This window comes from Hyperolius riggenbachi, chromosome 3 (assembly GCF_040937935.1).
Source record: "Hyperolius riggenbachi isolate aHypRig1 chromosome 3, aHypRig1.pri, whole genome shotgun sequence".
Classification (NCBI taxonomy): domain Eukaryota; kingdom Metazoa; phylum Chordata; class Amphibia; order Anura; family Hyperoliidae; genus Hyperolius; species Hyperolius riggenbachi.
The window spans coordinates 514,596,759-514,613,426 of NC_090648.1; the positions used below are offsets into that span (position 1 = coordinate 514,596,759).

The 16,668-nt window shown below is 42.6% G+C and overlaps 1 protein-coding gene across 2 annotated transcripts in view; it reads right to left on the reverse strand.

Moving 5' to 3' along the window:
- FLT4 (fms related receptor tyrosine kinase 4) overlaps nucleotides 1-16,668 on the reverse strand; it is a 312,818-nt gene that overhangs the window by 30,848 nt on the left and 265,302 nt on the right. For both annotated transcript variants that reach the window (XM_068278407.1, XM_068278408.1), the window contains exons 20-21: nucleotides 5,331-5,419; nucleotides 4,238-4,382 (exon numbers count right to left, since the gene is read on the reverse strand). In XM_068278407.1, the coding sequence (XP_068134508.1) occupies nucleotides 4,238-4,382; nucleotides 5,331-5,419 (234 nt within the window). The remainder of the gene's footprint in view (nucleotides 1-4,237; nucleotides 4,383-5,330; nucleotides 5,420-16,668) is intronic.

Here is a 16,668-nt window from a genome sequence, read left to right on the forward strand (position 1 = left end):
GAGAAGCATGTGATCAGTGTGGTCAGGTGATAGATCTGTAAGGCTCTGATTAGTGGTGGTTATGTCTAGGAGAAGTCATGGAGAAGCATGTGATCAGTCTGGTCAGGTGAGAGATATGTAAGTCTCTGATTAGTGATGATCATGTCTAGGAGAAGTCATGGAGAAGCATGTGATCAGTGTGGTCAGGTGATAGATATGTAAGTCTCTGATTAGTGATGGTCATGTCTAGGAGAAGTCATGGAGAAGCATGTGATCAGTGTGGTCAGGTGAGAGATATGTAAGTCTCTGATTAGTGATGGTCATGTGTAGGAGAAGTCATGGAGAAGCATGTGATCAGTCTGGTCAGGTGATGGATATGTAACTTTCTGAATAGTGATGGTCATGTCTAGGAGAAGTCATGGAGAAGCATGTGATCAGTGTAGTCAGGTGATAGATATGTACGGTAAGGCTCTGATTAGTGATGGTTATGTCTAGGAGAAGTCATGGAGACGCATGTGATCAGTCTGGTCAGGTGAGAGATATGTAAGTCTTTGATTAGTGATGGTCATATCTAGGAGAAGTCATGGAGAAGCATGTGATCAGTCTGGCCAGGTGATAGATATGTAAGTCTCTGATTAGTGATGGTCGTGTCTAGGAGAAGTCATGGAGAAGCATGTGATCAGTCTGGTCAGGTGATAGATATGTAAGTCTCTGATTAGTGATGGTCCTGTCTAGGAGAAGTCATGGAGAAGCATGTGATCAGTGTGGTCAGGTGATGGATATGTACCTTTCTGAATAGTGATGGTCATGTCTAGGAGAAGTCATGGAGAAGCATGTGATCAGTGTAGTCAGGTGATAGATATGTACGGTAAGTATCTGATTAGTGATGGTTATGTCTAGGAGAAGTCATGGAGACGCATGTGATCAGTGTGGTCAGGTGATAGATATGTAAGTCTCTGATTAGTGATGGTCATGTCTAGGAGAAGTCACGGAGAAGCATGTGATCAGTCTGGTCAGGTGATAGATATGTAAGTCTCTGATTAGTGATGGTCGTGTCTAGGACAACTCATGGAGAAGCATGTGATCAGTTTGGTCAGGTGATAGATATGTAAGTCTCTGATTAGTGATGGTCATGTCTAGGAGAAGTCATGGAGAAGCATGTGATCAGTGTGGTCAGGTGATGGATATGTAACTTTCTGAATAGTGATGGTCATGTCTAGGAGAAGTCATGGAGAAGCATGTGATCAGTGTAGTCAGGTGATAGATATGTAAGTATCTGATTAGTGATGGTCATGTCTAGGAGAAGTCATGGAGAAGCATGTGATCAGTGTGGTCAGGTGATAGATATGTAAGTCTCTGATTAGTGATGGTCATGACTAGGAGAAGTCATGGAGAAGCATGTGATCAGTCTGGTCAGGTGATAGATATGTAAGTCTCTGATTAGTGATCGTCGTGTCTAGGAGAAGTAATGGAGAAGCATGTGATCAGTCTGGTCAGGTGATAGATATGTAAGTCTCTGATTAGTGATGGTCATGACTAGGAGAAGTCATGGAGAAGCATGTGATCAGTCTGGTCAGGTGATAGATATGTAAGTCTCTGATTAGTGATGGTCATGACTAGGAGAAGTCATGGAGAAGCATGTGATCAGTCTGGTCAGGTGATAGATATGTAAGTCTCTGATTAATGATGGTTGTGCCTAGGAGAAGTCATGGAGAAGCATGTGATCAGTCTGGTCAGGTGATAGATATGTAAGTCTCTGATTAATGATGGTTGTGCCTAGGAGAAGTCATGGAGAAGCATGCGATCAGTCTGGTCAGGTGATAGATATGTAAGTCTCTGATTAGTGATGGTCCTGCCTAGGAGAAGTCATGGAGAAGCATGTGATCAGTGTGGTCAGGTGATAGATATGTAAGTCTCTGATTAGTGATGGTCATGTCTAGAAGAAGTCATGGAGAAGCATGTGATCAGTGTGGTCAGGTGAGAGATATGTAAGTCTCTGATTAGTGATGGTCATGTGTAGGAGAAGTCATGGAGAAGCATGTGATCAGTCTGGTCAGGTGATGGATATGTAACTTTCTGAATAGTGATGGTCATGTCTAGGAGAAGTCATGGAGAAGCATGTGATCAGTGTAGTCAGGTGATAGATATGTACGGTAAGGCTCTGATTAGTGATGGTTATGTCTAGGAGAAGTCATGGAGACGCATGTGATCAGTCTGGTCAGGTGAGAGATATGTAAGTCTTTGATTAGTGATGGTCATATCTAGGAGAAGTCATGGAGAAGCATGTGATCAGTCTGGCCAGGTGATAGATATGTAAGTCTCTGATTAGTGATGGTCGTGTCTAGGAGAAGTCATGGAGAAGCATGTGATCAGTCTGGTCAGGTGATAGATATGTAAGTCTCTGATTAGTGATGGTCCTGTCTAGGAGAAGTCATGGAGAAGCATGTGATCAGTGTGGTCAGGTGATGGATATGTACCTTTCTGAATAGTGATGGTCATGTCTAGGAGAAGTCATGGAGAAGCATGTGATCAGTGTGGTCAGGTGATAGATATGTAAGTCTCTGATTAGTGATGGTCATGTCTAGGAGAAGTCACGGAGAAGCATGTGATCAGTCTGGTCAGGTGATAGATATGTAAGTCTCTGATTAGTGATGGTCGTGTCTAGGACAACTCATGGAGAAGCATGTGATCAGTGTAGTCAGGTGATAGATATGTACGGTAAGTATCTGATTAGTGATGGTTATGTCTAGGAGAAGTCATGGAGACGCATGTGATCAGTGTGGTCAGGTGATAGATATGTAAGTCTCTGATTAGTGATGGTCATGTCTAGGAGAAGTCACGGAGAAGCATGTGATCAGTCTGGTCAGGTGATAGATATGTAAGTCTCTGATTAGTGATGGTCGTGTCTAGGACAACTCATGGAGAAGCATGTGATCAGTTTGGTCAGGTGATAGATATGTAAGTCTCTGATTAGTGATGGTCATGTCTAGGAGAAGTCATGGAGAAGCATGTGATCAGTGTGGTCAGGTGATGGATATGTAACTTTCTGAATAGTGATGGTCATGTCTAGGAGAAGTCATGGAGAAGCATGTGATCAGTGTAGTCAGGTGATAGATATGTAAGTATCTGATTAGTGATGGTCATGTCTAGGAGAAGTCATGGAGAAGCATGTGATCAGTGTGGTCAGGTGATAGATATGTAAGTCTCTGATTAGTGATGGTCATGTCTAGGAGAAGTCATGCAGAAGCATGTGATCAGTCTGGTCAGGTGATAGATATGTAAGTCTCTGATTAGTGATGGTCGTGTCTAGGAGAAGTAATGGAGAAGCATGTGATCAGTCTGGTCAGGTGATAGATATGTAAGTCTCTGATTAGTGATGGTCATGACTAGGAGAAGTCATGGAGAAGCATGTGATCAGTCTGGTCAGGTGATAGATATGTAAGTCTCTGATTAATGATGGTTGTGCCTAGGAGAAGTCATGGAGAAGCATGTGATCAGTCTGGTCAGGTGATAGATATGTAAGTCTCTGATTAATGATGGTTGTGCCTAGGAGAAGTCATGGAGAAGCATGTGATCAGTCTGGTCAGGTGATAGATATGTAAGTCTCTGATTAGTGATGGTCCTGCCTAGGAGAAGTCATGGAGAAGCATGTGATCAGTTTGGTCAGGTGACAGATATGCAAGTCTCTGATTTGCTAGTCATGATCATATGCTAAACCAGGATGTGATCACAGCAAATCATAGCTTTGCAAGTCAGCTGATGTAACTCCATGAGTTCTAGGCATGACCATCACCACCAGCCTATACCCCAGCTCACAATGGATTCTGCAGTTGTGGGCATAGTTTTTCTCCCACTGTGCCACTTCCTGTATCAGGAATGAATATGGGCAGAGCTCTCCCCCTTATGTGTTCAGCAGTGTTATCAGGGGCGTAGCAATAGGGGGTGCAGCGGTAGCGACCGCATCGGGGCCCTTGGGCCAGAGGGGCCCCGAAGGGCCCTCCCTCAACTACAGTATTAGTTCTCTATTGGTCCTGTGCTCATAATAATCACTTCTATATATACATTGAGTAGTGGTAAACATTAACAAGCTCTTCCCCATCCCCTTCTTGCACCTCTGACACTGTAGTTGCCATTAGCAGGTTTTGGTGCGCCGTATCAATTGTTATGTATAGAGTGCCTGGGGGGCCCCATTGTAAAACTCGCATCGGGGCCCACAGCTCCTTAGTTACGCCACTGAGTGTTATGTGCTGTTTCTTACATTCTGTGTTCCTCTGATTGTGGGTTTTAGTCATCAGGATCCTGCCAAATATTGCTCCTTCATTCACCCCTTCTCTGGCGATCCTGTCAGCTATGACGGCCTCCACCATGGAGCGCACCTGACTGCGAGAGCGCGGGGATCTCTCCTGCAAAGATGGAAGGAATAACGATAGAGGAGTTAGCGGAAATCCCCCCTCAGGGACACAGACGCCCATAACAACATGACAGAGCTTTATCCATCTACATATATATAAACATAAATGCTGTCTATTGCCGGAGCCGGGCTCGGGGCTGTATAATGTAATGAAACGCTGATGTGCAGCCAATTCAGCCGTATGGTGCTATCAAACAAACATGATATTATAATATTATAATAGCGGTGATAGAATATTGGTAATTTTCTGATAGTCTACTATTATTACCCTCTGTACTCAAATTCTCACTTGAACCCCACACTTATCTATGCCTTACCCTAACAACCCCCCACCTATTTCTAATCCTAACCACCCCCACCTAACCCTAACCACGCCCACCTACTCCTAACCCCGCCTACTCATAACCCTACTCATAACCTCAAAAACATTGATATTTTTATTGGTTCTTCCAAAACTGGCATCAGACTATGATAGGGACACTGGGCTATGACTATGGTAGGATTAGAGTGTGAGCTCCTCTGAGGGCAGTTAGTGACATGACTATGTACAGCAGTGAATAAGATCAGCATTACATACATACATAATAATAAATGAATTAAAATAACCTGACAATAACTAGTATCCATACATGATATGTTTGGCGGTGGTATGAAAGGGCACTAATGCCGGTAAGACTTGGGCTCACGCATTAGCCTGTTCTCTTTATAGTAAAATGTCCGGTTCTAATGACAAGACCCATCAGTGTAACTGCAGAAGGAAAATATCCCCATTACACTTCTTATGCCATCCTGCTTAATATTTCCCATTTCCTTAATGCAAAACAGACGCCAGACTCTGGACATGAAGAGGAGCTGGTCGGGTGAGATGGATGAGGGGCGACTATAGCTCACATGACTGATGACAAGAATGAGGGGCATGTGAGGACAGGCCTCTGCCTACCCGGTACGGGATGAAGCCATCTCTCTTGGTCCTCAGATAATTGGACAGGTTGCCATACTTGCAGAACTCTACAATCACCATGAGGGGACCTGCAATAGAAAGACAGATAGAACTTAGGGCTTGATTACCACAATAGATAAACATATAGGCATACTGCAATAAACTTCAGAAACGGGTTATTTTTTATTGGTTTATAACAATGGAAAATGTAAGATTGCTATTAAGTGTTTTTCACATCCCCGAAAAAGTTGATGCATATGAATGATTCCTGGTGAAAGACCGATGTACAAAGGATCCAAAGTGTAATCAACGCCGAGGAGAAGATCAACGGGTCGCTTCTGCCAACGGTAGACCTCCTCCACATATCTAGAATGAGGTCCAGGGCCAACAGGATAATGCATAGCCCCTCCCACCCCGACAGCCGCTTCTTCACCCTCCTTCCATCAGACCGCCACTACAGAACCATCCCGCTTGACAGACAGCCTATTGGGCCAATCAGAGTGCAGGGATCAGGTCCTTTAATGCGACTGGACTGGCGGCTGGGGCTCAGGGCGGGAGGAGTGGAGCCGAAGGTAAATTAGTAGCGTTTGCTATGCTGCAATACAACAGCATAGCATGCGCAGAGTGCCCGCTCCCCGATTACGCACGGTACGCTGCCAATAGCATGCAGGGACACTAAAATAAAGCACGTTGATTCACTAGCGCGTGTAAGAGTAGCTGACTTGCGCTGTTACGGGGCGCTACGCTTAGTGAATCAAGCCCATTGGCCCAAATGTAATTACCATTTTCCCCTGAGTTTTCTCCTAAGAGATAATTATTTCATTTTCTATTTAGAATAACTTTTCAGTACTCTGCAATTGAAAAGGTGGAAAAGTACTTTCAAAACTATGTGAAGTATTTTCTTGCTAGCTGGTGATTTAAAATGCATTTTATTAAAGGGGCACTATAGCGAAAAATTGTAAAATGAAAAATATGTGCAAACATAGACAAATAAGAAGTACATTTCTTCTAGAATAAAATGAGCCATACATTACTTTACTCCTATGTTGCTGTCACTTACAGTAAGTAGTAGAAATCTGACAGAAGTGACAGGTTTTGGACTAGTCCATCTCTTTATAGGGGATTCTCAGCAAGGCTTTTATTCTTTATAAACATATTCCCTAAAAAGGATTTAAACAATAATGCTGGCCGGCTTCCCTGCTCGCTACACAGTTTTTTGGCAGTTGGACAGAGTAACTGCCATTCACTAAGTGCTTTTGAAAATAAATAAATCCCTGAGAATCCCCTATGAAGAGATGGGCTAGTCCAAAACCTGTCACTTCTGTCATATTTCTACCTACTGTAAGTGACAGCAACATAGGAGAAAAGTCATGTATGGCTCATTTTACTCTGGAAAAAATGTACTTCTTATTTGTATATGTTTTACACATATTTAAAATGTTACAATGTTTCACCATAGTGTCCCTTTAAGTTTGAAAATATCTCCTCAATGTTCTCCTGGGTAATAGTTTTACACCTTATCCATAAAATACCTTCTAAAGGTGCCCATACATGGTACAATTTTTCATTTCTTTTCGATTAGATAATTTAGTTCAATTATTCAGTTAGATCGAATATAAAGATTTCTCCAACATGTCCGATCGGACTCTTATAGAAAAAAACTAGATAATCGTTCCTTTTTCTTGGTCGAAAAAAAAAAGATTATTTTCAACTTTCATTCGATTCAATTGTTTGGGTTGAAAAAACTAGAAAATCGAACATTTTTATTGTACCGTGTATGGGCAGCATTAGCCACCAGCTAGCAAGAAAATACTCAGAATAATTTTAACAGTACTTTTCGCCTACTTTTTGGTACTTTTTCATTTGCAGAGTGCTAAAGAGTTATTTTAAACAGTAGATGAAAAATGATCTGCTAAGAAAAAACTCAGGCGGAAAAGTGAACTGGAAAATGCCAAATGCTCTGCACATAATGCAACAACACCGTCGTTTGCCACACTATACGGCCTGCTGAGAAACAGACTGGGGAGATTTGTTCACATAGAGAATCCCCTATAGGCCAATCTACAGAGGGAAGGATGGCAGTATGTACTTGCTGGTCTACCATCTGCTACTGGACAATCACTCATTTCTGCACACCCATGTGGCTAAAGCACAGCAGGATCGCACACAAGGCTACTTGGGCAAATGTCTAGGGCCTATTGGTTGTCTAGGGGCCCTCTATATCAATCCTATAGAGTAGGGCAATCTAGTGTGAGCACAGCTATCCACATTAGTGCTTAAAGAAAAGTGTCAAATGAGTGTGTTAACTTTCTCTGTACTCCAAGCCATAGGAAACCACATTTGCCACCTGTCCATTCTCTCCTGTCCACAGATCAGCTCATGCTGGCCGCTGCTTGGTTCCAAAATTGTTGCCCTATCAGTTGAGGAATGTTAGGGACTTGAGGATGGGATTTAAAGTGAAACTAAACTTAGGACTTGGTTTTAATTTATTTTGACTTTGCAGGGAGCACTAAAAGGGTTAAGCCTCAGGGTTTACTGTATGTGGAGGGCTGCCTGGGCAGAGGTCTCCTGCAGTCTATTCATAGCTGCTGAAAAGAACTGATTAGACACTTGGATCCAGCTAAGCAGAGAACACAGAGTAGTGAATTCCTTCAGCAACTAGACGTGGAATGAAGACTTCTCATTGTGTGCTGTGCAAGAGTCCGAGTCCGCTTTAAGAGGTGACACAATGAAATTCGATTCTGCTACTCGTTGGAAAGCCTCTATAAGTTGCCTTATAAAAACTGCTGTATGACGGGGAGTTCCGTTCTCTGCTCCAAGCCTCTGCTCTCTCCAGGAATAACAGAATCCATCACGGAAATTGGAAGATAAGACGATACTTTGACTAAATAATTTTGGATCCCTGCTGTACCTATGAGGATAGATAGTGCAAGAGATGGTCCTGAGAGATAATTCTGCATCTGAGGAGCGGGGCCTGGAGGAGGATCTGCTGAAACATCTCATTTTGCTGCTGGATACAGCCTGGAACCCCGAGCAGCACATCAGGACACAAAGGAGATGGACGGGAAGACAGGATGTCCAGGTGAGGAGTGGGAAGAAATCTGTGTGATATGATCATACACAAGGCAAACCTGGATTGAAAGTTCTATTGCGCATGTGCAATGTGGCACTGGAGTGATGACGCAGTGTGGTTATGTTACGACAGGACCACTGTCATGAAAATATTAACGTTTTAAATACATGTAGACATATACAGATAAGAAGTACATTTCTTACCGAGCCCTAAATTACTTTTCTCCTATGTTGCTGTCACTTACAATAGGTAGTAGAAATGTGACAGAACCGACAAGTTTTGGACTAGCTCATCTCTTCATGGGGGACTCTCAGGGTTTTCTTTATTTTTAAAAGCACATAGTGAATGGCAGTTGCTCCGTCCAACTACTAAAATAGTGTGCAGTGAGCAGGGAGGCTGGCCAGCGTCATTGTATACATCTTTTTCATGGAGTGTCTTTATAAAGAATAAAGGCCATGCTGAGAATCCTCCATTATGAGATAGACTAGCCCAAAACCTGTCGGTTCTGTCAGATTTCTACTACTTACTGTAAGTGACAGCAACATAGGAGAAAAGTAATTTGTGGCTCATTTTACTCTGGAAGAAATGTACTTCTTATTCATATGTGTTTACATGTATTTTACATTTTAAGATTTTCGCTACAGTGGTCCTTTAAGGGGTCGCTAACAATCTGTGGCCTACCAACACCACACCAAAGCTTAACCAGTGGCATCAAAGGGGGTTGTAACATCCAAAGCTACACCTTTAAAAAAAAATTTTTAATTTTTTTTTCTTTTTACCTGGTCTGAGTGTCTAACTGTAGGAACTGTGCAGTGCCAGTGGGATTTTAAAGGTAGCCATACACTGGTTGATTTGCCATCAGATCGACCAACAGATAAATCCCTCTGTGATCGAATCTGATCAGAGAGGGATCGTATGGCTGCCTTTACTGCAAACAGATTGTGAATCGATTTCAGCCTGAAACCGATTCACCATCTGTGGAGCTGCCGCTGCCCCCCTGCCAGCTATACATTACCTGCTCCGGCCGGCGCAAGTCCCCTGGTCTCCGCTGTCTTCTTCTCCGCTGGGCTCCTGGGCTGCAGCTTCACTGTACTTCCTGTCTGGGGAAGTTTAAACAGTAGAGGGCGCTCTACTATTTAAACTTCCTGCCAAGACAGGAAGTACAGTGAAGCCTGCAGCCCAGGAGCCCAGCGGAGAAGAAGACAGCGGAGACCAGGGGACTTGCGCCGGCCGGAGCAGGTAATGTATTGCAGCTAGCGTCAGTCGTCGGACATTCGAAAGCCGCTATCGACGCACTCCCGACCCGCCGGCGATCGAGCGAAATCTTCTACACGGACGGATCGATGGGAACGATCGATTTCGGACGGAAATCTATCATTCGGTCAGCGTTTGCGCAACGATTTCACAGCAGATTCGATCATAGTGATCGAATCTGCTATATATCGGCGGGAAAATCGTTAGGTGTATGGGCTCCTTTAGAAAGTTTTTTTTTGGGCTACAAAACATGCTTATCTCAGCATGCAAATAACAGAAAGCTTCCTTTGGGTAAGAGAAGAACTCTATTGCTGGGAATACACGGCTCGATTTTGGCGCTCTATTCCACGCCCAATCGTTTTCCGTGCTCGATTCTGCAGGCGATTCTCTTATCTCCCGCTCGTTTTTCTTATCTTTTCCCATTGTCCTGCATGCAGAATCGAGCGCGGAAACAATTGGGCGGGAGATCGGACGTGTCGGAAATTATCTATCGAGCCGTCTAAATGGCTCAGGATCGAGCCGTGTATTCCCAGCTTTAGATCAGAATGTATTTGAATCCCCCCCTCCCCCCCAAGAAGAGTTTACACAGCGATGTAAGCCTGTTGCCTAGGTGATGTTTGCTGTGGAAGGGACAGAAAACTATGGCAGTAGGGACTGAAAATTCACTGAGGTAAATTGTAAAAAAAAAGGGAGGGAGAGGTGATATCACCTTTGACATCACATGAAAACAGTAAAGATGGAAACCAGCAGAAATATTAGTTTCTTTTTTTCATATCGCATTTCTCCTAAATCTGACAGTGACCACTAAAAACAACAGGATAGGTAGGCTAAACAGTAATTTCTTATTGGATTAATTTTTTCTTTACTTTTTTAGTTAATATGGAGTTTCAGCCCACTTTAAGACACCGTCAAGATGGCACTGGACAACTGTCATATGGAAAAAATGATACCTTTCAACTTGCTAATTGCTGTTAGTCCCCCTCCCATCCCCCCCAGCCCTGAGAAGGTCACCATCACCGGCCGCAGCTGGCCACACTTCAAGGAATCCGCCCGTGAGCTCGCGTCCGACCTCATTGCATACCAGGAGCTGTAGTATGTTGGGGAGTACATTCCCCCGCCAGGCAGATGTGTGGACTACAGCTCCCAGCATGCATTACTGCATGCATCTATTGGCATGCATTGCGGCTGCCGCCCGGTAGCGAGAAGCAGGTGGATTCTCTGAAATGTGGCCGGTGTTGGTGACCTTGTCAGGGATGGGGGGGGGGGGGGCTATACGAACATCCCCCCTGGTAGGTAAGCTAAGCCACTCCCCCTATCTCCCAGCCCCCCAATGGCATTCTGCGTTAGGAACCTCCTTTATGGGAAAGTTGACTTTAGGCCCCATTTACACTTAATCAGTTGCTCCCAGTTGTAACTGAAAGCACAACTGATTTTCAAAGTAATGCCCATGTTTTCCTATGGCTCAGTTCCCACTATACGCGTTTTAACTGAAAGATTTTTCACAATGCACCACTATGGAGAAGAAAAAAAACGTGCACCGACTGATTAAGTGTAAATGGGGCCTTACTGTAAAATAATGTACTGGTGCTAAGTGAGCTTTAAAGTGGACCTGAAGTTAGACCTCCTCTCTGCTCCAAAAGATACGCAACAGCATAATAACGTTTAACCATTTATCGGCACTCTAACTTATTAAAACGTCCTGTTTGAGCCTGTTAAAGGCAACAGGACGTTTTAATAAGTCACGCGTTCCCGCCGCCGCTCCGCACGTGTGCACACCGCTCCTGCCGCCATTTCCGGCAGGACTCCGTGTTCAGTGATTGGGGAAGATGACTGAGCAGTCCTCTACCCAATCGTAATGCTTGGAATGAATGGACGTGACCGCAATCAGCGGCCATGTCCATTCATAAAATAGGAAACAGTCACAGCTAGATACATGTAAAAAAAAATAGAACACTTCCTATAAACCGGGAAAGTGTTCACTAGTGCCATCTTGTGGCCAAAAAGTAAAATTACACATACAGGCACATACACAACATTTATAAAATTAAAAACTTACACTTCCAAAGCCCCCCTTTCCCCTCCCCCCCCCAAAAAAAAAAAAACACTTGTAAAAAAAATCAGTTTAAAAAAAAATACATAAATATTTGCCGGAGGAACACTGACAGGTGAAAATTGCTCTGGTCCGTTAGGGTAAAAACCCTTGGGGTTGAACTAGTTAAACAAAAAACATTTCTTTGTTACAGCTGGTACCAATCCTAAAATAAATCCGCACAGTTTCTACTTCCTGATTCATGGAAGCAGACATATTGTTTACAGCCTGTGCTTTCAAACTGGCTTATCTGCTTATCTGCCATGGCAATGATGTGATACAGGGGAGGGATCAAATTACAACTTGCGATTAGACACAAATAAGGGGAAATTGGACAGCCTAAACTTTCTGAATACACACAGGGTGCATTTCTCTGTTTTCCTTCTGTTCTGTGCAAGAGTTCAGCTCCACTTTAAGAAAAGTTAGCATTTTCCTAAACTCTCAGTTTAAAACTTTTTATCTGCCTGTTTGTAGCTCTGATGATCTAATCATCTCTGCGGCACAATAATCTGTGAAATGACAATAGGAATTCCGTGAGGAGGAGTTTTATTGTGTGTGAGGTGAGATTGAAGTGAGTTATATCTCATTGGTGCCTCTTTATCTGCTTATACTTTCTGCTGGGAGGCATTCTCTGCACAGTCAGGGATGACTAACGCATTCGACTCGCTCACAATACCAAACTCATCCCATCGAGCTGCGAGAAATTCCTCCGCAAATAAAGATGTCATTCTCTCAGTTATAATAACTTTATACTGAGTCACTCCGAATATCCGCATAGAAGGCAGGGATCGGCCCTGTATAACTGTATCCCTTCGCTGCTGTAAACCGTTCAAGCAGGCCAGCCAAGGAAATAGTTTTGTGCTTCGTCCAATTTCATTTTAATGTTTTCAAAAGTTTATATACTGATATTTTATGCTATTTTATCAGCTGCGTAGCTAAAGAGCCATGGGCCCTGGTGCAAATTTTACACTTATCCAACCTCGCCAGCACTGTATGTATGTGTGTGTGTGTGTACATATATATATATATATATATATATATATATATATATATATATATATATATATATATATATATATATATATATATATATATATTCATATATTCACCGCAATGCATACAAGCCACTGACGGGTTTTTCCCCTTATGGACTACAGTAATTTTCACCTTTTAGCGCTCCTCCCATTCATTTGCCAATAACTTTATCACTACGTATCACAACTAAATGATTTATATCTTGTATTTTCCGCCACCAATTAGGCTTTCTTTGGGTGGTATGTTTTGCTAAGAATTATTTTATGCTAAATGCATTTTAATGGGAATAATAAGAAAATAATGGGAAAAATTCATTATTTTTCAGTTTTTGGCCATTATAGTTATAAAATAATACATGCTACTGTAATTAAAACCAACCTATTTTATTTGCCCATTTGTCCCAGTTATTGCAATGTTTAAAATATTTCAATAGTACAATGTATGGCACCAATATTTTATTTGGAAATTAAGGTGCATTTTTTTAAATTTTGTGTCCATCACTATTCACAAGCCCACATTTTCAAAAATAACAGTAATATACCCTCTGGACATACATATTAAAAAAGTTCAGTACCTATGGTAACTATTTAGGTATTTTTTTTTAAATTGTCATTCTTTTTTGGGAATGCATGTTTTATTTGGGTAACTATGGGAGAGCGTGGGATGTAAGGGGTTAATTTTAATTGCATGTGTAGGTCTTTTTATAAAAAAAAAATGTATGTAGGTGTAATTTTACTATTTGGCCACAAGATGTCCTCACGCACTATTTCCTGTTAGCGTACTACGCATGACCGCAGGCATCTCATTGATGACGGTGATCATTGATATCGGCACTTTAATCAATAAATCAGAACTGTGTTCCCGTTCACTGGTCACACCCCATTTGTGCCCGCCGCACATACAAACAAGAAGACGAATATCTACACCCCTGGGCCCACATGCAATTCCCTTTTTCTCCTGAGATTTTTCCTAGGTGGTATTTTTATAACTTGACATAAAATTCCTTTTAAGCCAACAGCAAGCAAGAAAATACTCAACATAAAATTCATAGCGCTTTTTTTCGCCAACTTTTAGGTACTTTTTCAGTTGTAAAAAGCCTGAAAAGTTAGTTTAAAGAGAAGATGAAATCTCTTAGGAGATAACTCAGATGAAAAAGTGAATTGCATATTGGCCCAGGAGCGGTTAGAGAGCAACTGAGGGGCGGAGATATACTGCCGCTCATGCGGCTAGTGGTTAACAAAATGAAAAACAGTAGCAACTGGGATACGGTATATGCACTACTGAAATAAAAGGTAACTCAAAAGAATGAGGAAACTCCAGTAGCATAAGGTAAATGCCGAGATATATGAAACCACTTAACCACTGAGGGGTTTTTACCGTTACGGGCCAGAGTAGTTTTCATCTGATAGTGCTCCTCCCTTTCATTTGCCAATAACCTTATCACTACTCATCACACTGAAATGATCTATATCTTGCCCCCCCCCCCCCCCACATGGATTTTTAGGGGAAATATTTGCTTTCAGTAATTACTTTACTTTCTATTAATTTTAAGGGTTAAACAAGGGGAAAAAATAAAGAATACACTTTTTCTCCAATTCCTTCCCCTATGGTTTTAAAATAAATTACTACTGTAAATAAAACTTACAAATTTTATTTGCCCATTTGTACCAGTTATTACAATGTTTAAGTTATGTCCCTAGTACAATGTATGGGGACAATATATTATTTCGAAAAAAAATTGTATTTTTTTTGTACCCGATAAATAGTTACTAGCACTTATTTGCAAAAATAACAATAATATACCCTTGTGACATACATAGTAAAAAAAAGCACCTAGAGTCCTTAACTTAACTATTTGTTTTTGTTTTCTAATGCAGTCATGCACATAAAGCTATAGGCTGTCTCTGTAGCTGTCACATATGCTTAATACATCACCCGACATCTGTATAATTTAACACAATTATCTTAAGAGCACTGATAGCTGAGAGGTAAAACAAGTCATATTTCTCTCCTTAGCCTCACAAATCAAACCCATTTGCTATATGTCAGAGAATAGAGTGTGATTTATTTTATTTGTGTTATCTGAGGAATTCCCAGAATGCAGGTTCTGTGAACACGTTATAAATCTGCCGGCAAATAGGAGCTGGCACAGAGATAAGGCCGCCTGTCAGTCAGGGGGTGCCGCGCTGTGAGATAAGGTCCGCCACTTGGAAGAGCGCAACATGGGAGGGAGGAACAGGGAAGAAGAACATATGCTGGAATACAGCATAACAGAAAACTCAAACCAGTGTAACAAATGTAGAGAATATACTGTATGTATACTGTGTATCCTTACAGAGAAACTTTAATGTAAAATTGAACTTCTTCCCAATCAGTAGCTGATACCCCCTATAAATCTCTACCTTTTCTCTAAGGCTGCTTACACACTAAGACGTTACAGGCGTACGTTAGTGCAGCCTGTAACGCTCCCCCAACGCACAGCAATGTAACACAAGTGGGCTGTTCACACTGTCCACGTTGCGTTACATGTAACGCTGCACGTTGTAGTGAAAGTGCAGCATGCTACGGCGTTAGAGCGGCTTAAGCCGCGTTAGACTGTTTGCACATGCGCAGTCATGTTGGGGAGGAGCGGAGAGCGGCCAGGCACGTGGCTAATTAATATTCACTGCACGTTGTGACGTGCAGTGTTTACTTCCTGGTGCGGCCGCTCTGTGCGGCGATTGGCCGGCGGGACCACGTGATGCCGCATGCGTCCAAGAGTCCGCATCACGGCATTACTGACGCCAGAGTGAGCTGCACAACGCGGCTCACTCCGACGTCCACATCCAGCAACACCAGGCCTTGCGTTAGGGGCGCGTTATGCGACCTTAACGTAGCACCTAACGCAACGTCTTGGTGTGCAAGTAGCCTAATAGATCATCAGGGGAACCTGTATGGCTGATATTGTGGTGAAACCCCTCCCACAGTGTGATGTCATGACCATGGCCCTGACAGTTTCCTGTCTGTGAACCTATATATACACACACACACACACACTTTTAGCCTCACATTGCTAGTGGGTGCGTTTATAGATAAGGGCAGTTGGTGTTGTCTGTTTTTACTTTTCATGTCTGTCAGCAGTAAAGATGTTGACCTGCAGGCTCCTGGAAGATCAACAGCATGAACAAATTAAATGATCACCGCTAGGAGACTGTTAGATGTCAAAACCGCCATCTATTCACATTGTGCAGCGCTGCGATCTGCAGCAGCGCTGTACTGGGGATGGGGACAGCCGTGTGACACAGGAGAGCGATCGGATCGCATAGGCTGAAGCCTATGACAGCCAAACGCTGTGATTGGCTGGCTGGGGGAAGGGAGGTATTTAAGAAAAAAAAATAATAAATAGAATTTATTTAAAAAAAAAAAAAAAACGTAAATATTTATAAAAAAGAAAAGAAACACTGGGAGAGCGATCAGACCCCACCAACAGAAAACTCTGTTAGTCTGGAGAAAAGGGCAGGGGGGAGGGGGAATCACTTGTGTGGTGTGTTGTGCTGCCCTGGCCTTAAGGCCTGAGGCCTTGAAGCTGCAGTGGCCAATTTAGTAAAAAACGGCCTGGTCTTTAGGGGGGTTTAACACTACGGTCCTCAAGTGGTTAAATTTATGAGTGACAGTGGCATTTTTACTGCAGTCAAAGTGAATCAAGGCAGGAACAATCATATGATCTCCCAGAGTGCTCTGGGGGACAAGACTGTGTGACATCATAGCCTAGGCTGTGTCATCACTGGGAGGCGGGGTTACATAGCAATATACAGAAATATTTACCTATATAAAGCATTTCTGATGCTGAAACCAGGATACAATCATTTAACAATAGGTATGCTGAATAATTTTTTATGTTTTGCTAT